The sequence below is a fragment of the Medicago sativa genome, chromosome 3, assembly GCF_051527215.1.
Source record: "Medicago sativa cultivar Bolivia chromosome 3, Bolivia_mono, whole genome shotgun sequence".
NCBI lineage: Eukaryota > Viridiplantae > Streptophyta > Magnoliopsida > Fabales > Fabaceae > Medicago > Medicago sativa.
This window is the reverse complement of record NC_140751.1, coordinates 97710501-97737256: the sequence shown is the minus strand read 5'-3', so window position 1 is coordinate 97737256 and position 26756 is coordinate 97710501. Positions and strand designations below refer to the sequence as shown.

General features: G+C 33.8%; 4 protein-coding genes and 2 pseudogenes across 6 annotated transcripts; 2 read left to right on the top strand and 4 right to left on the bottom strand.

Moving 5' to 3' along the window:
* Positions 1–231: 231 nt before the first annotated feature.
* On the top strand, positions 232–1673 carry LOC146942605 (thioredoxin-like protein YLS8). The gene is made up of 2 exons (XM_085756645.1): positions 232–444; positions 1113–1673. The coding sequence occupies exons 1-2, from the start codon at positions 325–327 to the stop codon at positions 1419–1421; spliced, it is 429 nt and encodes a 142-aa protein (XP_085612771.1). The 5' UTR covers positions 232–324; the 3' UTR covers positions 1422–1673.
* Positions 1674–3205: 1532 nt separating this feature from the next.
* LOC146942604 (fasciclin-like arabinogalactan protein 3) lies at positions 3206–4251 on the bottom strand. The gene has a single exon (XM_085756643.1). It carries the CDS (start codon positions 4122–4124, stop codon positions 3345–3347), a length of 780 nt encoding a protein of 259 aa, XP_085612769.1. The 5' UTR covers positions 4125–4251; the 3' UTR covers positions 3206–3344.
* A 3417-nt stretch (positions 4252–7668) lies between these two features.
* On the bottom strand, positions 7669–9487 carry LOC146942603 (F-box/FBD/LRR-repeat protein At4g00160-like; annotated as a pseudogene). The gene is made up of 3 exons (XR_015032775.1): positions 8408–9487; positions 8125–8262; positions 7669–8034 (listed from the first exon to the last, which is right to left on the bottom strand). The product of XR_015032775.1 is annotated as an F-box/FBD/LRR-repeat protein At4g00160-like (transcript).
* A 2966-nt stretch (positions 9488–12453) lies between these two features.
* Positions 12454–19214, bottom strand: LOC146942602 (threonine--tRNA ligase, mitochondrial 1-like). The gene is made up of 12 exons (XM_085756641.1): positions 18063–19214; positions 17877–17973; positions 17701–17787; positions 17282–17366; positions 16491–16591; positions 15031–15063; positions 14856–14942; positions 14283–14375; positions 13817–14047; positions 13523–13594; positions 13000–13071; positions 12454–12762 (listed from the first exon to the last, which is right to left on the bottom strand). Exons 1-12 carry the CDS (start codon positions 18107–18109, stop codon positions 12667–12669), a joined length of 1101 nt encoding a protein of 366 aa, XP_085612767.1. The 5' UTR covers positions 18110–19214; the 3' UTR covers positions 12454–12666.
* LOC146942601 (pentatricopeptide repeat-containing protein At3g61360-like) lies at positions 18214–20459 on the top strand (annotated as a pseudogene). Its single transcript, XR_015032774.1, has one exon. The product of XR_015032774.1 is annotated as a pentatricopeptide repeat-containing protein At3g61360-like (transcript).
* Positions 20306–25944, bottom strand: LOC146942600 (glycosyltransferase BC10-like). Its single transcript, XM_085756640.1, has 10 exons — positions 25269–25944; positions 23138–23236; positions 22959–23059; positions 22797–22868; positions 22556–22646; positions 22174–22254; positions 21772–21834; positions 21555–21677; positions 20913–20951; positions 20306–20807 (listed from the first exon to the last, which is right to left on the bottom strand). The coding sequence occupies exons 1-10, from the start codon at positions 25611–25613 to the stop codon at positions 20670–20672; spliced, it is 1152 nt and encodes a 383-aa protein (XP_085612766.1). The 5' UTR covers positions 25614–25944; the 3' UTR covers positions 20306–20669.
* Positions 25945–26756: the final 812 nt, after the last annotated feature.

The window sequence follows — 26756 nt, the reverse complement described above, 5'->3', positions numbered from 1 at the left end:
TATTCAACACATCTTAGGGGATAGATAATATGAGAGAGAGGAATATAAAAACGAGAGAGTTAAATAAACTGAACAAATCTGGATCGTCAATTTCAATTGTGAGACAACCTTACCTAAGGTAGGGACAGACGACGGGACGGGCATCAACTTTACTGATAAGTTAGGGATAAATATGGAATTTCACTTAAATAAAATAAAATTAAATTGATTTTCCTTTTTCACTTTCTCTCCACACTCGCGGCGTTATGTTATGTTATTGTTGTTGAATTGAAGGTGGAAACCCTAATTAAGAAAAGAAAAGGGGAATTGAAAGAAATTAGAAAGATGTCGTACATGCTGCCTCACTTGCATTCGGGATGGGCTGTTGATCAGGCAATCCTCGCTGAGGAGGAACGTCTCGTTGTCATCCGTTTTGGTCACGATTGGGATGAGACTTGTATGCAGGTACGTATAACATCAATCAATCAATCAATCAATCAATGTTTTATATTTTCATCTACTCATTCATTCACAGTAAAATATCAAGAACTGCTTAATGGAGGAAAGATGACAAAACTGCTTAATTTGGCTATATAGCATGAATCTTTCTTGTATGAAAACAAAACAATACAGAACAGAAAACAGCCAATAATATATATAGGACATAAGAGAGATAAAGTAATGAATTTAGGGAGGTGGAGATTAATAAGATGCTCCAAATTCAAATTTGTTTCATGCTGATTTGTGTAGTTTTATTTCGTAACCAGTATTTCCCCAATATAGTTCCTGCTTCTCAACTTTTTCTGAAGCCTGTTTCTCTGTAAATACATCAACATCTCTATATGCTTGGAATATTTCTCTTTGCATATGAAGAATCATAAAGCTAATTCAAACTGAGTCATAGAGCTATTATCTTCAACCATCACAATAACAATTTCATGGATTTTACATGATGATACCACGAACACCACTGCGATTGGTATTATGATACATAATGTTTGTTTCTTTCAACAATCATCATGCACCAATTCTTAATTTTAGGTTGATAAGGGTTATATTGAGCGAAACTTGATTAATTAGGTTAGTGCTGCTGTTTGATTTGCTTTTTTTTTTTTTTTTTGGTGTGTGTCAAGATGGATGAGGTGCTGTCATCGGTTGCAGAGACAATAAAGAACTTTGCTGTGATATACCTTGTGGACATCACAGAGGTGCCTGACTTTAACACTATGTATGAGCTGTATGACCCTTCCACAGTTATGTTCTTCTTTAGGAACAAGCACATCATGATAGACCTTGGAACTGGAAACAACAACAAGATCAATTGGGCTATGAAGGACAAACAGGAGTTCATTGACATCATTGAGACTGTCTACAGAGGTGCAAGGAAGGGGCGTGGTCTTGTCATTGCTCCCAAAGATTACTCCACCAAGTACCGTTACTAGAATGTATCAATCTACAGGAAGGATATGTGTGATTTGAACTCTATTTGAGTATTTTCATTCTTGTCCAAAATCTACCTCATTTGGTACACCCTTTATCAAGTGTGTAACTGTCACTAAACTATCAGTTTACACACCTACTTGTATGTCATCTTAAACTGTAATTGTTATGCTTTGTGTATGCCCAACATGTACTTGGATTATGTGACCAACAAAGATTTATGTTTTATGAAAAAAGTGTTTGATTAAAAGAAATGGTAGGAAATGTTTGTCAGGACAAGTTTATTCAACTAATGATAATCAATCAAACACAAATCATTCAGTCTGATCAAGCATGCTAAGCAGCTAAACTGTTAGGAATCCAACAACTGATTCTCAGTTTCCAGATATACAATGAAGGTGCCATTTAGCTTGGACCTATTGAGGTATTGGTCCATGATGGACCAATTACTTCAACCATTAGATTAGATTATCCCACAAAAGCTTATCATAGTCCCTCAACATCAAATCTAACTTGTTAACTCTCTCTCATTGCACTTTCTTCTTCCTTTGTCCTTAAAATCCATTCGCTGAAGGTGAGTTTCTTTTATTGCTGATCTTTTGGCTATTGATTCACCGAAAATCCATTCACCGAAAAATAAATCTGTAATTGTTATGTTATGTATCGAAGAATCTTTTTTCTATGATTGTAAGGTACAATTTGTACCCACCGAAATATGAAAAGCCAGCTTCACCAATTTTAATCTCAATTGTATGTAAAGTTCTACATTAATTGTCCATTTTCCCCTATTAATTTTTAGTTTTTTTTCCTTTACATCTGATTTTTTTTCTTTGTCCACATAAACTTTTTTTTAATAAACATTTGACTCTTTGATTATTTCATTTTTTTTATTCATAACATTAATGGACTAGCAGATTTGGTATCCAACTTACAAAGATTTTATCAGTTTATACATTGATAGCTTATTCAAGAAATTAATTTCAAATTCAAATTGACAAAATTCCAGCAAATATGTGAGATCCAAAGATGGATGCCACAATGATTCATAACAAAGAAACCAAAATTTTCATTTTGGATTGAGCTTTTGTTAAGGTGAACCACTCGGTTTAGAGTGAAAAATTGAGAAGAAATGTTGCAGTTCTATTGCATGGTTGGAAGAGAGAAGGTACAATGAGAGGAGATAAAGTTGAGGTTTAGATTTAGTATGAGTGAACCATGATAAAATTGGATAGGTACTATAATCAAACCGTGTAAAAAATTGGTTCATGATGAGCCAATATTTTGATGGGTCTATTTTATACGGAACCCCAAAACATAACTTATATCAACTACTCTGGCACTATTACAAACAATACAAATCATCCAGTTCCAAGATGCTAAAATCAAAATCATATGTTTTGTTAATCGTGCACTGTAAATTTGTGAACCCTTGTTAGAAGATCATAGCATTATATAGGCATATCGCTGACACTTGATTTTTTCTTTTTTGCCTTTTTGAGTGGTTACTTGTTGATCATTTAAAGAATCATATATAAAATCTACGATTGGTTGCATATATGTATGTTCAATTAGTTTTAGATTTTGAGTGGCATTATTTTTAACAGAAGTCATAGTTATTTGAAATTCCTAATTACATTGTGCATTTATTGGCAGAGTAGAACCTAGCTACATTGCAGGCTAGCACCGTTTTGAATTGTGAATTCTTTACTCAAGACACATAAAGCTATGCACCATAAAACGTATGTAAAGAATCCACATCAATCATTAAAAAAAAGTGAGAGATATATTCAATCTGAACAAATGAATCCCATAAGCACAAATCAACGGTGTTACATTGATTTTTTCCCAGCAGCAACAAATTAATTAATTTATCACTTCCAATCAATATTGTTTCATTTTCTCTCTAGAAATACATTATATAACGCTTACAAAGAGACAAAAATGGAAGCAAAGGCAATAACAGCACCAATGAATCCGAATGTGGCACGAGAAGAGGCGCTAGGAGCAGGAGCAGGTGCATCACCAAAACTCTCAGGTGACTCAGCAACACTGTTAGGTGACTCGGCAATCACCACAGAAGGTGATGCTGCTGGTGTTGCAACATCACCGGCACTGGATGTTGACACAGCTGCAGGTGTTGCTGGTTTTGATGGTGTTGCTGGTGTTGCTGGAGTTGCTGGTGTTGCCGGAGCTGAAGCACCAACCTTAACAATTGGCTGTGAAACCTGGAGAATCTCAACAACGCCTGGTTCAGCCTCAGTGCTTTGAACAAGTGTGGCATCGAAGGTTGAGCCTTCAACAGCAGAACTAAATGCCATTTCACCTTCATTAATAAGCGATACGTAGATTTTAGCGGCTAAACCTGGCGCAGTTGAAAGTGTAGGCAATTGTGCATGGCTTCCAATGATATCAAAAAGTTTTTTCTCATCGTAAAATTCAGGTATAACATGGGTTCCAATAACGGCTTTAATGGCGTCAAGTGGTTTACCAGAAAGAGAAGCAATAGCTTTGTTGTCAAGGGCAAGAATGGTAACGGCTTTACCACTGTTTATTTGGTCAGCCAACTTGGTTTCGGTTAGGTATTTGCTGAACGTGGAGAGTTCCGGGTATTGTCCCATAATTTTGGTTATGTCCAAACAATTAATCGCCGAAGAGAAAGACAACATAAGTGCCAAGCACAGAACAGAGGTGTTTTTCAAACCCATTGTTCTTTTTTCTTGCTTTCTCTTCTTTGATCAGGGACAAACCGAAACCAAGTTGGTGGTATATGAAGTTGTTGAGTTTGTAGGCTTTGATGTGTGTATGTATATATATACGTTTGGTTTACAAATGTGTGGTGTGTGGGATTAGTGGTCAATTTTAATTATAGTCAAAATTGTAACAGAAATTTTGATCTGGTGGTTTATAGATGGAACCATTTTGGATGGTTGGCCATGCTTTGTGACTTTATGTGTATTTTTGGGAAATCTTTGATTAATTGATGGTGATATATGGCATGGTCTACTTTCTCTAAAATTAGAAGTTTTGCTTGATCTAAGTTTCAGTGTTGCTACTATTTTATAAGGAAAGTGTTTATTACCGTTGGTTGCAACGCTAATTAACCGGCAGAGAGTTTGTATCTAGATATATTGACCTGTTAATTTAGAGTACTGGGAAATCGAGAGCACTGTTTTTAACTTCTGAAAAAGTTTAGTATATTCTTTTATTTTTTTAGAAATAATCAAATTGTTCTCCGAAATTGACTAGAGAAGAGTACATTACACCTAGGCATGGCAACAAAACTCATACCCGTGGTTACCCGTCCGAACCAAACTCAATTTGACGGGTTTTTCCCGTTTTGTCATGTTAATAAAAACTACCATTGATATTTAAAGATCAACTAAATCATTACGTCTAACAAATGTTAAAGTGAGCGCATTGTTGGATAATGTATTACAACATTGCTCTTAGGGATGCCAAAAAACTTCTATTTTTTAATAAAAAAAATTATTCAATGCGGGGATGGGGCGGGGATACCCGAACCCGTCGGGGACGGAGATGAGATTCAATTTCTCATCCCTGTTGGGTATGGGTATGGTAACGGGTAAGTATATGAGAATCGGATATGGGGACGGGGAAGGTAAAACTCGTCCCCACCCCGCCCCATTGTCATGCCTAATTGCACCACAAAAAATCTTTATTCGCCCGTGCGTTGCACGGGTGGAAATACTAGTCAAGATACATTCATAATGTGACTCAAATACGTTACATCATTTACTATTTTGCATATCAGCAAACCAAAAAATCTAACTTTCTATAAGCCTCAATTAATTTTAATTTTTTTTGTCAAGTAGATTAGTGGCTAGAATTCATTTATAAGGTGAATAAGTGGGGTGTCCGGGGTTCGAACCCCGGTCCCTGCATATAATAATGCATTATCCTACCAGCTGAGCTATGCTCATGGGACCAATTAATTTTAATTTAAATAGTTGAATGATTAAATTTTTAACATCACACATATAATTACAAACATTTAGTAATAATATAATGGATTAATTAATTGGATCTTTTATTGCATGTTATGCTATTGAATTCGTATAACAACTCATCATGGTTTGAATGTTAATCTGTGAAGCCCCGATACTACAAAATGGATGGCGTATTGTATCCTCTGCGTACTGATACATGTCTGATACTTTCCGATACGTATCAGAAGAGTATCCGAAGATTTTTTTTTTTAAATAATGATACGATACTTCTCGTACGTATCATGAGAGTGTCTAATAATTATCCTGCACCGATACCTGCCTCGATACTTTCCAATTAATGTTAACTAAAATAACTTAACTCTTGAGTACTGATGTGTTCTTTTTTGGATATAGTGCTTCTTTTTTGGATCGATATAGTATAACACTAACAATGTTCTTTTTGGATATAGTATACACTCACAATGTTCTTTTTGTGATATATTGTGTATGTAATTGATTAATCATCACTCTCTTAATCGTCAATATTATTTATATTTATGTCGATGTGCTACGAGTCTATGACTGCTTTCTTTTGTTTGTTAATATATTTGCATATTAAAAAAAATGGTTATAATTATATTGGAGATTTAATTATATATTTTTTTATTAACGTATCTCAGCCGTATCGTATCTTGATTTTAAAAAATTTCCTTATTAGCGTATCGGTGCAGTATCGTATCCGTATCGTATCCGCGCTTCACATATTTTTTTTTGACAAAAGTAAACGATATTCATTCATTTAAATTGATAGAGCACATCGATACAATACAAATCCAAATTCGCTAAAAGCAAAAAGGATGAATCTGTGAACAAACTCACAGCATTCATGTTAATAACATAAAACGCAAAGTATCTATGCCTACAAATATGACTAATATGACTATATTCACGTCTCCGGAATACTCATGTCTCCGGATCTGCAACGTTGACGACGCTGAAGTCATTGTCATTGATCGGATGTGCACTTGCTCAAAGCTAATCTTTCAACCTGAATCAAATAAACACCGCACTAAGACGGGAAATCAAAAACACACCGAACAAAGACGGGAAATCAAAACAAACAAAGTAGTTCAGAGACGACGAAATCACAAAAACAAACGAAAGAAAACAAAATATGTGAAATCATTTATTCAATTAGGATTGAAGGAAAAACAACTCGGAGGGGTGATTTTTGGGTCAAAATTGACCCTAAATCACCCCTCTGACAAGAAGAAAAGAAAAAAGGGTGACGGCTAGGGTTTGAGAAGGAGCGTATGCTTGCTAACTTACTCCTTTTATGTTTTTTCCCGCGCTTCACAGATGTTAATCATACATTAATAGATCATAATTTACAAGATTCGTATAAGTTAAATAAAAAAAATTGTTTTTAAATGCATGGTGCAGTTTGTATATGGTTTGTGTAGGGATTGCTGGTTTGATACCTGTGTTGTCCATCGTTGTGTTTTTTATTTTTTTTATCTTCAACCTTCAGACGGGTCATAACGATCCAATTGAAAACCCACACGACCCGGAACAAAAAACCATTTTTAACACGAAAAACTCAATTTGAACACATAATCATTAACCAAATAACATATCCATGTAATTTCAATTCTGCATCTTTAAACACTCAAAGCGAATATTTTTTTATTTCAACAAAAAAATACCCAACCTCAATTATGAAAACAAATAACCCTTTTGATTTATAAATGGTTATGAAACAAAAATTTGACTCTTGTGGTTGTTGTTGTTCAATAAGTACCTAATATCATAAAAGGTTTTTTTTTATGTTGGCATTAGTACCAGTGTTATTGTTTATGGTGAACGGATGATTGTGGTAAGGGTGATGAACCGATGAGCCCTAGTGTTATTCTTCAACCATTTTGAATGGTTGAAGAAGATGAAAGGAAGAGTGGTTGAATGGGGAATGAAATATGGAGGATAAACCCAAATTTAAAGAAGAAAAGAAGAAGAAAAAAAAAAAGAGGTGTATAAGCCTCACCATTTTGATTTTACTAACGAAATCGAATTTGATAGATACAATGTGAAAACGTTTTTACGATTTAGCACGCGAGTTTGATAAGAGTCTCATGTATCAAATCAGACTTTAGCACATGCAAAAAAACTAATGTTAACATTCACTCTCCCGAGGTGCACCGAATCAGAATTTAGCATATTTCCTTAACCCATGGACCAAAGTCAAAGTTCAGGACATCAATGTTTACAACTCAAACCATCAAACCTATTCCATCGTAGAAATTAATTAGAGGAAGTGCTTCCTACAAATATAGCTTGTTTACATTTATAATAAGTTCACATGTAGGAGAGGCCCTTGGACATAATTTCTACGATGAGGATCCTCAAAGCTATTGCATCCTTGGCATTTGGTATAATGATCCTCATCAAGCCTATTTTCTTTTTTGAGGCCATTAAGGCAACCAATTGTCATGCTTTGTAAAACTCTTGCATTTTTTAGAATATATGTTGCTAAGAGAAACTCATCCTGTTGGCCTGAGAAGAACTTAGGTTTACAAACTTTAAGATGTAATGAAAGGCACTGCGGAACAAATATTGGGTCCACCCAATTTCCGTGGACATCGTCATTTAACCCAACACCAACAAAAATGCCCTGTTAATATTGATATAGGAAAAAATAAAATGAGTTACAAATGCATGTTAAGAAATAATAAATCAGATATGATCCCTAAAATTTACAAACCTTGTTAAGCTCAACATTTTGAAGATTAGGGCAATGATTGAGCACTCGAACCAACAAATCCCAATTAGAGTTGATAGAGTAAAGTTTCAACTTTGTCAAATTATGAAAGGTAGGAATGTCATCAAAACGTTGATGCACCTAAACAGGCAAACAATGTCAAATAAGGTTGAAATTCTCAAAAGCAAAGATACAAATCAGTCATGTTTTCTTTTCTATTCCATTACCATCGGTGTGTGTGTGTGTGTGTGTGTGTATATATATATATCAATAATAAATTTCAAACCTTGTTTATCTCTATGTAGAGTTCCTCCACATTATGAAGTGCTTTCAATAGAAAATGCCAAAAAGTGGAAGGCATGTGTGCTATGGTCAATTTCTTTAAGTCTAAGCTTTGACACTCTTGTCTTGATAGGAAAGAGAGTCCTTAGAGATGAACTCTAAAACAGATGCATCTAAATTTTTTAGAATTGGACATCCAGCCAAAAGCAACACAAAATCTCGAGCATTTATAAATATACACTCCACTAAACGAAGGATTTTGAGGGAGGGGAGTGTAATGGAAGAAAACCCCTTCACTGTGAACCCACAAATTTTGAAAACAACAAGGGTCCGGCAACTGAGAATGCTAATAGGCAATTTGAGATTATCATGAACCCCTGCGCTGAATTCAAGACGTTCAACTCCGCGTTGTACCACAGCATTGATCCATTTGATGAAATTGGGAAAGCCAAGATGACCAAGATGAGGATCATTATACCAAATGCCAAGGATGCAACTCTTGATGGAATTACGTGCTAGCAAAACAGAGTAGACAAACTCGTTAAAGCGAAAATAGGCTTCTCGGTCATTCACCACGATGTTCCTGAAGTAGAGAGTTGGAACTGAGCGCCAGAGATCCGTCCACCTCTTTGAAAGTTGGGAGAAAAGAGAGAATATGGCAGAGGACAGCGTCTGGTAAACTGCTGATCCAATCGATTGATGGCGCCATTACTAGGGTAGTAAATTTGAAATTTCTGCAAAATGCAAAGCAACCAAAATGCTTGGTTTCAGCACAACAACAAAAAAAAAACACTAAATTTGTGCTACAAGATTTGCTACATAAACACCACAACTGAAAGCAATGAGACAAGAAAGGAAACTGATCGAGAGATAATTACAATTGCACTGAATTTATTTACGGCTTATATCCCAATAAATTATTTCTAAAATAAAGTTAAATTATTTTTGTACATGTTTTAAGCTGTTTTCATAAGTTGAAAAACATGCCATAAGCTGTGTTGAAAAGTTCTTCAAAACGATCTAGCAAAACTTATGCGATTAGATTAAATCAAAAAAGCCAATACAAACAGGTGTAATTAAGAACAAGTTATTTATACTCACAGGAGGGTTAAGTAAGGATGACGTAAATTTTCCACTTTCAAGATAACTATCCAATGGCAGAGACGCAGTGACAGAAGAAGGAATCGGACGAGAGAAGAAGAGATTGCAAACTACGGCGTCTTTTAATAGGAAACATAATACTATATAACCTTCTTATAATACTATATAAAACAATACTATATAACCCCCTTTAATTAAGCGTCTCAATTAGGTATTTATCAAATTCAATAAGTCTCAATTATTTATATATATATATATTTACTTATAGGTTATTCGTAAATAATTTTTGTATTTCTAAATTTTATGTTTTTATTTATTTATTTTACATGTTCAATTTAAAATTAACGTTTGAAATTTGATTATACCAATTTTCATGAATTTTTGTTTCATAAAATAGTTTATTTCATGATTTTTCATCCATTATCATGTAACAATTTGCTAGATATCCTTTTTGCACTTATTTTATAATATGACATTTACAATTAAAAACCACTATATATAAATAATGTTACCTAAATTGAGAAGTAAAATTTTTTTAAGAGGAAATTGGGAAGCAGTATGCTGAAATGATAATAACTTTCTTTTTTCTTCTTAAATTTGATACCTAGCTCAAGGATCGATTATTTTGAGGGGTTTAATCTTACTGTCCACTTGTAAGGCCCAATTTAAAGCCATAACAAAATTTTGTATGGCTAGCCCACCAAAATTGAAACTTTGAAAGGAGCACACTTCAAGGTCTCAAACCAACAACACTAGACTACCAATACTAGGTTAATCCAAGTAGGTTAATGAAATAACAATATTAATGTGCATGCAATTTTCATGTTCATTTGTCTTTTTTTTTTTTTTTTTAAAAAAACGAAGATCATAGTGAGCCTCCATTAGAATTAGGGGTGTTCAAAATCGAACCAAATCCTATAGAAAAACCTCAAACCGAACCAACCCAAACCGAAACCGTAAAAAACTGCATTTGGTTCGGATGTATTCAGATCATTTTTTTACTCAATCGCATAGTTTGGTTTGGTTTACGGTTTTTATTTTACCAACCAAACCAAACCACAACATAAGAAAAACACTAATTAAACATATGTCACCTAGAACAATATAGAAACTTAATGAAAACTTTTATAAAATGACATATTTTTTCTCTTGATAAGTTTCTTCTTTGCTTTTTATTTCAAAAGTGTATTCATATGCTATTTGAACTTTTAGTGAATGATAAAATCTTAGTCTTTTGTATTTTTTACAAAATATGATTACTTTTTGTTCACTTTTTAAATTTGGTTTATGTAGTTGTGAAATTTTTTAATTGAAAATTAAATCGTAATGTTGGATAAAATTCAAAACATTGTTAAAAATATATTTTTAACTTGATTTTAAATCAACGGACGAGATAGGTTACAGTGTGGAATTGCGTGTAACCTCTACAGCAGTAAATCCACATCCTGATTTTTGAGCTTGGCCCAATCACAATAAACATCGTTAAGAAATCTAATAAATTTATTGTAAAGAAAAATGGTAGCAACACACATTTTAACACACACTTTCTAGCACACTCTCTTTGATTAATTAAAATTTACACTGGACCCACCAAATTTATATGGGACATACATGATTTGGTGGGACCCATGTGAATTTTAACCAATCAAAGAAAATGTGTGTTAAAATGTGTGTTGCTAGCATTCCTCGTTTCTAAAACAATATAACATTTTGTATTTATAAAAACAATATAATTTTTTAAAGGTTTAAATGCAATTTTGATCCTCCTGATTTCGAAATTGTTAATTTTTGATACCTCTTTTTCTAAAACGTGTTTTTTGATCCTCATATTTAAAAAATCAACAAATTTATTGGTCCCCTCTCCGTCAAGATGATGTGGCATGCTCACATGAGCTTATGTGGCATTGCTTACATGATTTATCATTTAACACCTCAAAAGGATGAGCTTTGATCCTTTCGTTAATAAAATTTGTAACACTTACATTTCCAAATCAAAATTACAATTGCTGTATCATCAATCCAAAAAGTCTCATCATTCAAACTAAGACTAGAAAGAGCTATATCTGTTGAAATTTCAAACTGATGATTCTACGTTTTGAATTCGGGTTTATTTATTAGAGATCTTTGTTTTTTTGCTTGAAGTTAAAAATAATGTTAGTGCCAACTGCCAAGTTGTTCCATCTTATGAGTTAAATTTTTGTACAAACTCTTATGTTGTTATGGTGCATGTATATGTTCGCATTTATTATTCTCATGACTTCATTTTTTGAAACTATCAAAGGTTGTCGGCTCTAATATGTGGTTGCTTCAATTTTTTTTGTCAGGAACTGAAGTCTAAAGTCTAAACTTTCTAATGGTGTTGAAGACAGCACAGCCAACAAAATCAAGATGATGTTGAAATTTGAATGATATCCACCAGATGTTATTGAAGAAAGCTATAAAGATTTGGGAAATGTTAACCGGTGCCCCTGGGGCACTGGTTAAGGAAGCAAAAGTAGAAGTTTTTGCATTGAAAATTGTGTAATCAATGCTTCAAAAGTCAAAAAAGTGTCTTTTTCAATTTAATTTTTCCTTTTCTAGATACCTTAATCAGTGCCCCGGAGGCACCGGTTAACACAACCCTAAATATTTTTGCTTTCTGATGTATCAGTTCAATGAAGTTGATTGTGCCATTTTAAACAATGTTGTTTAGAATAATGAAGTTGCAGCTATAAAAATTTAGACACATTGGCTATTAATTTTTTTGCAAAAGGTCACAATCTAAAATAGTTATGGAACTACATAATGATGGTATTTCTTATCTCTAAACCTACCACTTTCTCTTGGGAGGATCGTGTAAATTGACTTTTAAAAAATAAGTCAAGAACAAAAATGTCTCAACTATTGCAACTATTGTAGTATATTGCTAACATTACTCCTCTCTAGTTTTTGAATACGAATGACATGCTGTCTCAACAGACAATATATGAATCTACATGATTGCGCTAAAGGTATAACCAAGAACATAAATCATAACAGTAATGAAAAAATACATTGAACTTCAAAATCATGTCTGAAATTGGACTACATGTCAGGTTGAAATGCAAAAAATGCACACAAATGTGTGTGAATAGAAAGTTATTTGTGTATAAACTTGCTTTAACAGTTTTCACAAACAAATGATCAGTGGAAAGCTGCAACTTCGTCTCTGAAGTGTTTGAGCAGCTTCTCGATACTCATAACACTATGTTCTGCCTTATCCCTAACATGTACACTCACCTGGAACAACGAAACAACTTTTAGCTTCCTATTCGAAATAAAAGACTTGTTAAAATGAGCACTGTTTGAAAGGCCCGTTAAAATTTGTGATTGACTACAAACCCTTGATCAAACACAAATATAAAGACATGTTATCATAGCAAGGAAAGGGTAGATGCCAATTGGAGGTTTTGGTAACAAAACTAAGAGTTAAAATTGAAACCAATTTATTTATTAGATAGCGGAAAGAGGAAGAACCTGTCCGGTATTGGCTTCCTCCTCTCCAACAACCAAGATGTAGTTGTACTCTGCTAGCCGGGCTTTTTGTACCTAAATAATGACATAACTTCTTGTTAATACAATTTTTTTTTATTTTAACCTTAGATTTTAACAATAAAAGCATAGTAAAAATAGAAATTTTCAATTGGCACTAGAATCTCCGATTGCGAATTCAAAATAGAAATGTAAATGACCAAAAAGCAATGCCACACTGCATGAATAAAATGAAAATAGCACTAACTAGTAAATGCACTAACTAGAGGCAACGTGACAGAGACCTGAAAAAACACCACTTAATATAAAATTCACTTTGGTTATCAGCCAAGTTTTATTTGAAAATTTGCAGAAACCAATACACTGTATAATCATTAGGAGACCTTGGTTTCTCAATATTCAAACATAATAAACTGTCAAATTTTGAATAGGCAATAAATCAAAACCATGACAGCACTATTTTCCCCTAAAGTATTAAAATTTTATTGGTTCTAAAGGTTTGTGATACCTTCTTTTGAATATTCATATCAGTTGTATCAACATCTACGTAATACCGTGCTCGATGGATCTGATTGAGTACCTAGAAAATTGCAGAACAATAATATGTTATAAAGTTAATAAGCACCATGTTTTTCACACCAAATATAGTACAAGTACCCAAACAACAATATAATTAGAAGAACGACAAAAGCTAGGTCATAGAACCATTGAAGGAAGATTGCTCAAGCTTCATGAGGAAGTTACCACAGTTAATAAAAAAAAACACTTGTAGCAGACTCAAAATATACAAATTGGTTCAAACCTGCAGTGCATAAGCTTGTGATTTCTCGGACACGGGGCACAAAATTGCTTGACGAGGGTTAAGCCAGAAGGGCCATTTACCCTTGTAGTGCTCTAAAAGTATGGTAAACATGTGTTCAACAGTTCCTAGAATGGCTCTGTGTATCATAACAGGTCTCTCAACTTTGTCTTCATCCTCTTCATCCTCAGCCGAGAATCCCAACTTAAAACTATCAGGAAGCTGGAAGTCAAGCTGCAAGCAGCCAGTTTATCCAATTATCAGTAAAAAATAAAATTAACAACTGAATCATGTGAAATTGTGAATGCCACTGTAATTTCCTACTCAATGCATCAGATACACTGATGTCTATCTTTGGTCCATAGGATTCACCACCCCCTTCATTCAACTGCAATCATAGTCAGAGTTACATCAATACATTCAAAGCACCATCTTATCTTATAGCAAGTATTTAAGATCTCTAGAATACCTGCCATGGCTTGCCAAACTCATCCAAAGCTTCCCTAAGAGCGTTTTCAGCCTTCTCTGACATTTCAAAATCTTTAAGGTATCTCTCTGGCATCTACTCAAGTATATAACACAAGCAAGGGAAAATAAATTACCGAGTCATTAAATAAATTATAGCAATTACTATAAGCAATCTGTATTTTTGTATCATGTATCAAAAGAGAAGAAAATAACAAGAGCAGAAGCTGATAATGATAAATATTCCCTAAACTATGCATGTTTGTTTTATTGATCAAAAGAAAAGAAAATAAAAAGAGAAAAATCTCCCAAACGTGAATGATCTCTAGCCCCAAAACTATTCCATTACCACTTTCCTATATAACAAACATATCTTACTTCTCCATGACTACCCTTTCCTCGCACTCATTTCCCGCCTAAGGTCCTTGAAAGAGTAATACGGGCATGAAATGGCCACAACACCTTTTCCTAAGCGGGAAGCCAAGATAAGGAAGGAAAAATTAATTTCCTTCTTTATATCTTACGAGCATCAGAGCTAAGCGTTGGAAATTGAGAATAATAAAAAGCAAAAACATACCGTCGAAAGTTTCAGTTCATATGTGAAACCAAATATTTGATAGACATAATCTATGAAATTCAAGGATTTTATGACTTCATCTTTTATCTGTAAAATGAATCGAAACAATAATTTCAGCTTCAGCTTAAAAGATATTTTAAAGATTTATATTGCATAAACTTATGTTCTAACACACCTGAGACTCCCTGCAGAAAATACATGCATCATCCTGTTCAACACACAAAGCAAAGAGCATAAATAATCAGAACTACTAATAGTATAGTAAATAGAAGTTAAAGAAGGTGATAATCAAATCACTAGGTTGCAAAGCTCCTCTTGTTGTAATTGTACCATACCTTTGATAAATGGAAAATGTTATCATGAGAAAAGAAAAACTATATCTTCTACACTATAATTCACATTCACACCCATAATTACAGCCTAGGTGTTGGATGAGCAAACCATTTTATCTGTGTTGCAATCCATAATCCCTAGTTTGTTTAAAAAACCTCACATGTTCAAGACACCATCAAGCATTGTTTTAGCACAAAGTCCTAACAACATTAAATAATTAAAACTCAAAAATGCAGTTTGAATTCCCATATGACGTTTTCGTATTTCCTCGTATTCATTGTGTCTAAGTGCAAGCCCATAAAATTGAAAGAATACTGTATACCATCACTTACATAAGAATGTAATCTCAGGTTTAATAAACAAAAGCAACAAATTAACATATTTTGAAAATGTGGTGGCGATTAAGGTGAAACAACTCCTAGGCGATTTACATGTGAAGCATCAAATAATTGAATGAACGGTTTGATTTAATTATTGGTAGGTAAATCTCTGTTGATGCATAATTTGATTTATTGCTATTGACTCAGCTTCAAATTCATTCCCAGATTCTCCACGCACCTTTCCCCCACCTCCTCTTCACCTCTCTAGTCTCACATAGAATATGTGGTATCCCCTATATTTGGGACCGCAAGCCAATCATTCACGTGCAGTACAGAGACCTGGTAATTACTAAGAACCAAATCTAAGGAATCGCAAGTGGTTCCAAACACAGCCGAAGGATAGGTTTTGGGGTCTCTGCAAATGGAATTCTCAGGTTTTGAAGTGCAAATAATTGACTGAGTAGCGTGCACGCAACGCTGGCAAAGTCAAGTATGATGCAATTGAGAGATCAATCCCACTATCCCATTGTCAATCCACTGCTCCCTCACCACAAATAACCCTGGTAAGGTGTGCATATCATTTCCCGAAAACAGTGACGGGATCACCTACAACCACAAGACCTTCACCACTCCTCAAAGTGAGTTTGGATTGTGGTGTTCACTTTCAAAGCAGCAGATTAAATTGCAGGCCAAAAGCAAAAGCCACTACCAATGTCGAGGATCTGCATTCTAGGGATGGCAATCCGAGAAGTCCTTTTGAAAATGCTTAACCGTTTTTTTTTCAATTTTAAAATATTTAGGGACTCCACGTTGAAGTTGCATTTTTAAAATGTATATATACACTAACTAACACCAGGTCATTTTACTTATGTATTGGGGAACTTCACATTTCACATTGCAATCCAAAGAAAACATATATCATTCCATGGTTCCACCAATTTTTCTCGTTGTTCCCATATATATAGCACAGGAGAAAGTTTACCTGCTGAAATCTCCTAACATGTGTTTGTGTTAATCCACTCGGGGAATTGATGGCCTCCTTCCGATGCAAAACCCCAAAGTCAGCAAAACGAAGAGGAAGTTCTGCAAAGCGATGAAAATATTATGAGAAAACATTTCATATGAGAGTATCCGCTCAACTGAAATCTCCTCAAACTATACGCTCACTTACTAACAAGATAGAAACTAAAATATCTTTACCTCCATCTGTTAGGAACTGCAGAATGGAATTGATAAGTAATAACAATTGTATTGAAAGATTGAGACAGAATAAAAGAGAATCGGAGAGAAATCTCTCCTCCAAGAGTTTCCTCTTCACAATAGAGTCACGATCATGAATGTTTACAATATTCAATCATACCCCTCCATCATTGTATTCCCCTATTTATACAAACACTTCTCTGACTGAACAAATAACTAACCACCTTTCTAAATAATTCTCCCTATTCTACATCCTAACAAAATCACACCAAAGTTATAATTTTGAGTCCATTCCAATTCCATTTGGGACAGATGATTGAGCTCTATATGCCAAAATGATATTATATAGAAAAGGTATAGATTATAAATAATGCACCCCCTTGAGCTATACGTGAATAGGTAAGTAAGGAAATATGGAGCCATATAAAATCACACTAGACATGCATTTTTCAATGCATGCAAAATCAATTAATTGTCCATCCATTAACCAAGAAGCTCCAACAGGTGCATTATCTCAATTTCAACACCCTAAGATACCATATGAAGTCATATGTCTATACAAATGAAAATTACCTCTGTATGATCGACCCTTGCGCTTAAACACCAGGCAGTGTCCTGGGCAATTCTTTGTTTTCAATCCAAACTTCTGTTTCTCAATCTAAAACATACAAAAATATATATAGTTTGGTTAGACAACTTGATTGCGTTCAAAATAAAAACCTCTACTGAAGCTTTGGTAGATGTTTTCATTAAAAAAAAAAAAAGACCTAATTAATACGAGTACTTCTTAATTTTGCAATTAAAATTAAAAATTATTTACGAATTTATGCACAAGATTTACAAGGCCAGAACAGAGAAAAGATAAGTAATAGTACAAGTCTACAAGACCAATAAAGACCACAAATATGATTCAACTAGCAAGGTAAAAAGATGCTACATCATGCATCCAACACTTACTCTTTTAGAAAACCACATGCAAACAAAAAAAGTACCTGAAAGGTAAACATGTCCTCTTTATAATGTTCCATTTTATCTTGTTTGTCCCACAGATCCATTTTGAAGACATTCGGTGATATTACCTGATGATTCCAAGTAAGTTGTACAACCAAGCACCAGCAAAAAAGATTGTTTTTAGTCATATCAAGAAACTTCTATGTTGAAACTTTACCTCTTCATAGCCCCTGACTCTGTACTGACTTTGAATGAAGTCAGTGAGTTTGTTGTATATTCGAGCACCATGTGGAAGAAAAAACAAGCTTCCAGGGCTAACATAAACAAGACAAACCAAAAGAAAAGAGTAAGAAAAGCTTACTAAGTTCTGCAATCAAACAAGAATGAACCCACTATAGTATACCTCACATCATCACAAAAAATAAGCTCCTGTTTCACTCCCAAAATCATGTGATCATACTTTTCAACCTCTTCAAACTGATTCAAATGATCCTGAAACTAATTACATTTTCATACATGAAGAAGGAGCAGTAGCAGCTGTACTTGAGGTTTTTTAAAAAATTAAGGTGTTTCAGTTGGTGCCAACTGCAGAAACTTATTGTTTAACCATTGAAGCTCTTTGCACTGGAACTGGATCAAAGAAATCCGAGGTATCTGAATTGGTTTGTTCTGTGTGTCAGAAGATGATTGCTGCACAGAGATTTCCTGATGGCGAAAAAATGGGTAGAATAATATCTTGGTTGTGTAGAGACAGAACGTTTAAAGAAGCTCATGCAGTATATATGGCAGCAATTAATTGAGAATAAGAGGTATCCACTTTTGTCTTGTGTTAATTTTTCTGTTAGTTTATGTGATAAAGAAGAAACCTTAGAACTGGCGTTGGAGGTGTTGAATGATATCCCTGTGACAATGAGGAAGCGTGGAATGAAGACGTTTTCGGATGCTGTTCAAGCGTTGTGTAGCTTTAAGGATGTTGATGCAGCCAAGAAGTTAGTTTTGAAAATGATTGCTGATGGTCCACCTCCTAGAAATGCTGTTTTCAATTTTGTTATCACTGGTTATTCCGTAGCTGGGGAAATGGGACAAGCTGTGGAAATGTTGAGGCTACTTGAAAGTAGGGGTTTGAAACCAGATGTCGGCAAGATGGAAGAGGCTACGAAGATCTTAGAAGAAGCTAAAAAGAATCATTTAAAGTTATGCCCTGTAATGTACCACACTCTAATCCGCGGATATTGCAGGCTGGAGCGATTTGATGAGGCTTTGGAGTTGGTGTATGAGATGAAAGATTTTGGTATCTGCAGTCTGCACTACTGCCGAGTGCTGATGATTACAAGAAGTTGATCCAGTCTCTCTGCTTGAATGTTTTGGATAGGGAAAGAGAAGAAAAGCTGCAAGGAGAAATGAAAGAAAATGGTTTACATCTCAAGGGCGCGTCACTAGGGCCATAGATAGAGCTGTCGAGGAGACAAAAAAAGAGGTCATGGAGGTACAAAGCGATATTTTAGTGGCCTAACTAAACACGATACGGTGTGGCGTTGACGTGACAAGCCTGGTATTTGTAATTCTTTTTCATTAGGTTACAATCTCCATGCCAAAAACTACTGATAGGAGAAATTTTATGAATTGATTATTGATGAGTTTGACATCTCTTACTGATCTTTTTTGATATAATCAAACTTATATTTATTCCTCCAGTTTATTGTGAACACTAAGTTTTCTTTATTTTCTGCTAACTCAAGTACTCAACCACTTTCCTTGTATTTTTGGTCGATTATCTTGATATTGTTTCTTCATGTATGTGATTTCCTCGTATTTTTGCTTGTACTTGTGTTCAATTTATATTGATTTAGACAAAAAAGTGGCACAAATTTTAAAAAACCAACATTTATTCTTGGTCAAGATTGAATCTTTAGACAAGATATATTTAAAGAGCGTGAAAATTAAGTAAATGACCCATTTACATTTTCTAGTTCATTGAACACATTAAAGAAAAGACATTGGAATGAAAGAAGAAAGAGAGGAATCAGTGTTCAATGAAGATGGTGATGGATGAAACGAGTCATTGGTGTTCTTGGTTAGGCTTGAAGCTTGATCATGTGCTTCCTCTCAGGGCGCAACTTAGCAGTAGAATAAGGAACATAAGCAGAAGGGAAACTAGAGGAATCGGTTTGTTTAGCCACTGTCCGAGTTATCTTCTTTGTCTTTGACAAAGAACAGTCGAATAGAAATGACCCTCGCGAGCTTCGAGTTGCTGGTGATGGTGGTAAGGAAGAGAGTGGCTTCGAAAGCTTACATTTTTTTTGGAGGCAATGTAGCCATTGCTATCTCTTATTTATTCTGACTCCCAAGTGAGTAAGAAACCTTGCTTTGCATGAAACACAAATTGGCTCTCCCTGTCTATGGATTGTTACTTCTTAATCCTTTAATCGTTTGTTGGTTGATGTGAATTGAAGAGGTGGAGCTTCAAGAGTGGGAATTATTCATACAAAATTAGCAATGGTATTGAGAAGAGACTTAGTACACATTCTCCTATAAATTGTTAAGTTTACCTCATATAGAGTAACTTGGATTGCATTATGCATATAAGCATAAGAACTTGTTAAATAAACGCTTATTTCAAGTATTCATCTAAAAACCACATTAATGTACGTGAGCCTGAAAATTTCCATGCATTAAAACAACATAGCTTCCAGAGTAAAATCTAAAATGTCCAACTCTTCTCCATGCCTCTATCAAGGGAACAAAAAACTTTCATCTAACAGAAAAATCCACAATGTTGCTAAACAAATAATCACAAAAATGTAAAATAGAAACTGCAAACTATCCATCTTTCAGGGAAAGCTAGCAGAGCAGTTTTGTCAAGGCCCAGCCTAGAGACATGTTTGAATGAATCAATTTCTTTGTCTCCCCACAAAATTTATCTAATTGCCTCTGGATTGTGGGACTTCACCAAATCAAAAATGTTATGTGCAAGAGCCAAGGTGAGGCTAAAGATCATAATCATATGATGTTAATTTCCAAAAGATACAGTTGAATTAGCGAAAAGATACATCAATTTATCCAAGGCTTCTGGATAAAACTTCCTGGCAAATAAATAACAAGGTCTTTTTGACCCATTCCACATGCAAGGAGTGATCAACACTGTTCTCTGCAAAGCATATAAAATTTAAAATAAACAATAATTCATTTCTTTGATAAAAAGAAAAACATAATTAGTATCACAATATTGAAGTCCTCATTCAAACATTTATACCTTTGAATCACTTGTAATATGTGGACTTTGATTAAGGGACTGCATTGAATAAAATTATGTCATTAAAATTATAGAAAAAATGCTGCCTAAAAACCAAGTGGTGTAAATAAGGATAAAAATAGGGAACAAAGTGATATTCTTAAAAAAAGGACTAACCCTAGTCAAGTAAAATTCATGTTTTCGTTTTGTTTGGCTTGACTTATTTTGACATTAAAAGTTACTTTAAAGTTAAAGCTTAGCTAAAATTGTTTGTTGATTATTGTTACTTTTTTGCTTAAAATATTTTTTTATAGAATGGAAAAATTGAGTTAAATAATAAAAAAATATATGAAACTAGCAAAGATCTCCTACTTGATTTGAAAAACTCCTCTCAACTAATTTTTTAAAAGTTCTTTATTACAAGCTCGTTTCTTAATTAAGATCTTTTAAAAAATACTATTCAACCTAACTTCTTTTATGGAGAAGACAAGTCAAAAGTAAGCCGTGCTAAAAAGAAGCCTTAGTAGCTCTTCAAGGTCAATAATTTTCGTGAGAGATATTTTTTGTAGTGAGCATCCACACAAATTGTAGACATTAGGAGTAAATCTAATTTTCTTCGGAAAAAAGAGAACCGATAAAAAATGCATAGTTTGTATCACATACTGTCAAGGTTTTGAGGAGTTTATATGTAATATGTCGAGCCCCGAATGATCTAGGGTGCCATTTTCCTTCAGACCAATCAACATATGTTACCGACCTGTTCGAAATTCCACCTGGATCAAGCATCTAAACATATAGAACGAATAAGTTAGCGACGAAAGAGACTGATGTCATTGCAAATTATTAGAAGAGCTCAGACTGATGAACATTGAACACTGACATTAAATAATGTTGGTAAGTAATGCTCATCCGAGTAGCAGTTGCGTCCTCCCTCCATATTTGGCTGTGGAAGTTAAAAACATGAACAACATATTGTTTGTCAGTGAATATATTTTTATAGACCCCATTCTTCCCAACAATTTCTAAAACTATAGAATTAACAGAAATCAGAGTAACCTCATAAGGAATTGCAGTTTAAATGAAAGAAATAAGCGATTGTTAAGTGTTGCTTTTGTAACTTGGTCAACAAGAAATCCTTAAATCTTTTAGTTCATTGATTTATGAATATATTTATCACGATTAACATACTTACGAGCGGTGACAAGAAGAATACAAAAGGGAATAAACAATCTTCAAATCAGCAAAAGCATCAATAAAGTGATGATAAGTAACATAGAAGTACCCTGCAGTAATGCTTGAATTTTGTGAAATAAAGGTTGTCTGCAATGACTATAACAGCATGCTGCCGCTTCATTGAGAACCACTGCAGTACAAACATGATGTAAATTAACTCCACACGAGAAATGTTTCAAATTGATTCCTGAGTTTCTACATTCTTATTGCAAAAACGATGATGTGAGCCAAATCTTGATTGCAACGAGTGGTTGCACAATGTAGAGGTGAGATAAATGATCAGAAGATGCTATTATAACAATACACTATTTAAATTTCACTGTAAGATTAATATTCTAATAATTATTTTCCCATATGCATTTGTTGTCAAGTTTGTCAAGACTTGCTCTCAGTTAAGATCGCACTAAAAATTTCTAGTACATAAATCATACCTGCGAACCCTTTCGAAAATCCTTCATTTCTACTTCAGGCAACATATGCTCTATATATCGGCCATTACCATGAGGGCCAGGATCAACAAAGCTTTTTTTTTTCAGTGGATGATTGGAAAGGTGGAAGAAGAAGAAGAATTTAGTCAGAATTTCCTTCTAACAAATATGGAGCAAGGAAAAGGGTTTGAAATTTTCATGAGCTAATTAGCATTAGTTCTTTGAATGTAAAATAACGTCTTACCATTCAATGAAGCTGACATTTGTAAACACTAAGTAGTTGTACACGAATTCAAAGTGACGTATAGGTATACAACTGAAACAAAATATAAGATGTCATTGACTAGATCAAATCCCCAAACCAACCATGACTTTACACTAAAGAGAAATCTGATAAGAAAATTGCCTTTCAGATAGCAAGACAAAATGTTGGTTATCAGGGTCTAAAAGTGCGTTTGCCAGAAGCCTTCTTTCTGCTTCCATCATTGCAAAACTCCCCCAACTCACCTTTATGAAAATTTAGACTGGTTAATATTATATTAACAATTATGGCATACCTAAAAATATCTTATGTGCCATACATACCGGTTCACTGTGAATTTCTCGACCAACAAAGTATCTGCTGACATGTACTGGTTTTTCCCTGGATGCATGTACATAAATTGAAAATCTGCCATCATGCCCCTGCACTTTGTTATAAGTAATAAAGATCAAATAGGAAGAAACTAAATTTCCGTTGCATAAATTTGGTTCTTGAATAAATCCATCTTCACAAGTAATGGTTAGAGTGGTTACACAACTTTTGCATACATTCTTTTCTTTGTACAATTTTCACACACTGTTAATTCAAAGCATTCTTTGTCATGAATTTTACAATCTTCGCTTGTTGAAAAAAGTATGTTTTATTAATAAATTCCTTTCTTTGATGCTAAATACCATCAAACTTGCTCTGTGGTGATAAAGGGGGCGGTAGAAGGATTTATTTTTCTTTTTTTTTTTATTTTATAAACACGTTGGCCAACTTAAGTCCCTCAAAGCTTTATAAACAGTAATATTGCTGAAAATAGAATTCATAAATTGGGCAAGGACATCCGCGCAAGAAGAGGAGCAAGTCCTAGCTGTTAGAAAATGACAACATAGAAAACATAATCACATGCTTCATGCTAAATGTCCCAACAGTCACATTGATGAGTTAAAATCTGTAAAAACATGTCCTGTATTTTTGGTTAAGATAAGAAGTTACATGAAACAGAAGATAAAGTTAAGTTTTCCTAGCAGATAATGCTACTCATTCCAGTTAATATTAGGTTAGAAAATGAAGGGACATAAGATATGACTTTTGGTTTTATGTTTGATGCATAATAAGAGTAGAATAATACAAGACAGAGTTAGGAAAGATGATACATTTTGGTTTCGCCTTTTTTAGTTGGAACCGAAGAGAACATAACTTTATGGGCTGCTCTATTCCGTTCTGTCTGTATTCCAAATATATTTTTGAGTCATCACTTGAAAATAAATATTTACAGTTTTGATTGAAAAACAAAAGATAAGAATAACTTTGCATTATCTAAGATTGTTTTCTGCATAGATAGGCAAGTCCCCTAACAAAAATTCTCACAACTCCAGACATTGCATGTGCACTAGCTCATATTAAGAACTAAACTTGATTGCCATGATGTAAGATTATATCTACATATTCTAACTCCTTGTACAGACAATAACAAAAGTCTTTTCTTAGTAGGCAGAGTCACTGCATGGTTTAAAAACCGCGATAATGCTCTATCATGAATATGGACTATTTAACTCAATCTCTGGTAATGACTAGGACTATGGTTTTTCTTGGCTCCCCTCTACGTCGGTCACTGAACTCTCCTCCATCCGATCCACCTCTTGTAACTAGTACTTAAACATGTTTTATTTACACGTGCCTAAATTACATACAACGAGATTCTATCATCTTTTTATGATGCAAGATACCTTCGGCTTTCTCTCAAAAGGATTTATTTCTAGTCCAATTGTGTCTTCTATAAGCACCACTAATTGTAGTATCATTTTCATCTCTAGGACATCGAGTTTACATTTTGTTGGAACTTTAACTTTCAGTTGTATTCAACAAATGAAAGACGCAACCATGCAGTGGAGTTTTTCATTAAAAAGACCTTAAGCATTTATTCATTTCAGGTTGATTTAGTAAGAAAAAAGGCACTCATTCATTTCACCCACCCTACTTGGATATTAATGTTGTATACTAGTATGTGCTGTGAATGTGATTTTCATACGGCATCAATTAATAGTAATACCATCTTAAAAGGTGAGATAAGAGGTGGCCCAACGAATAACGAATTTTGGATAGACTGAGATACCATCTTAAAAATTGGGTTGGACCTAACTCAACCTTACAAAACCGGTATGTAAGGTGAAGATTGCACTCATTTATAAAACCATGATCATGTCTTATCTCATCCAATGCGGGACTCTTAACTACATACATCACAAACTTTCTTTTGAGGCAACATACATCACAAATTACAAAATATTTTGAAATTAGAATATGACTAAACAATATTTGTTAATTGCAACACTTTTTGTTACAATGCAACATACATGAGAAATGTGAAAAAATATGCGACTGTTCAATAAAATCATACATAAATCTAAAACAAAAATAAAAGATAGCATTCCAAAAGAAAAGAGAAAATAAGATTGAAAGACGTACTTGAAAGAACAAGTGCCAGAGTTTCTCAAAAGGCAATGTACCAGGAGTCATGAACAAAAAAGCAACCTTAGGTGTATTAGTTTGAGGAGGAACAAAGTTGAGTAAATCCTTAACAACAACACGAGATTCAATCTCTTGATCAGTTAATTCCCTTGAAAAATCATTTGGAAACAGATCGCGTGTGCGACAACCTTCAGAGGAATAGAAGTTGCATTTATCGGAACCTGTTCTTGTTGGTGTAGTATAAACGTAAGCGGTTATAATCATAACAAAGCACACCGCAGAAGCCAATGCAATGACCAATGCAGGACTTCTTAATGTGTGTTTTCTTAACCCTATCATCATGAATGAATCATTCGTACATCACAACGATTATAGGACGATTAATTTCTCACATAAACCTTAATTCATGGCCAATAAAGCCATGCAAATGCAACTATATTTTGATTAATAATAACTCATAATTGATCTTTGGTAGCCAACAGAATTTTATGAGATTTAATCAAACTACGGAGTTCTTGCCACCTCACTCACACGCCCAACTGTCTTCAATAGAAATACAATATTTTCTCTAATTTTCTTTTAATTTTATCCGTAGCCAAATATTTTCATACTTGTTTAGCATGAAATTAATTAAAGCATTTTATATCTACCAAACCAAAATTAAGCATTTTATCCAATCTAAAAGTGATTATATTCGAGTATTTATTGAGTTTCAATGAAAGACAAATATAACTTTACTAACCTCCGCCCCCCCCCCCCCCCCCCCCCCCTCAAAAAAAAAAAACTTTACTAACCTCCTAACTAAAATTTGAATTACTAACACCTTTTTCTAATAATCGAAGAATTAACACAAAAATAAATAATAAATCATTCTAACCAAGTTCGATTTCAAGGTGAAACAATTATCGAATAGATTTTACTTGCCAAAATTCAAATTACTACGACCCTTTTAGAAGTATAGTGGTTGAAAAATTCATCGCAGTTAATATATATTTTTTGACATCTTACTATTGTTTACAAATGATAGTCAGAAATAGTAAATATATTAAAAACAATTCATAAAATAAAATAATTAAGCGTGAACATAATTAGTCAGAAATAGTAAATATATTAAAACAATTCATAAAATAAAATAAAATAATTAAGCGTGAACATAATTAATGTCTGAAAATCTTATTCCCTCTGTAATGTATCAATAAATCATAATTTTATCTACATAAACTAGTCCTTTCAACACTTGGTAGTTGTCTATTCTACATATACTTTTAGTTTAGCTTTATTAGTTATTACTTACGAAAACAATGAGCGGGGTGAAAACTGAACATAAAAACAGAGATGATATGTATCAGTAGAATACTTCTGTTTCACAATATGCATATTATGTCCAGTAGGTTTTATCTCGTATTTCAAAATTAACAATACTTTGCACCAGCTAAGTTTTAATTATAATTATTTTAACCACATGCAACTGCAATTTAAAAGTCA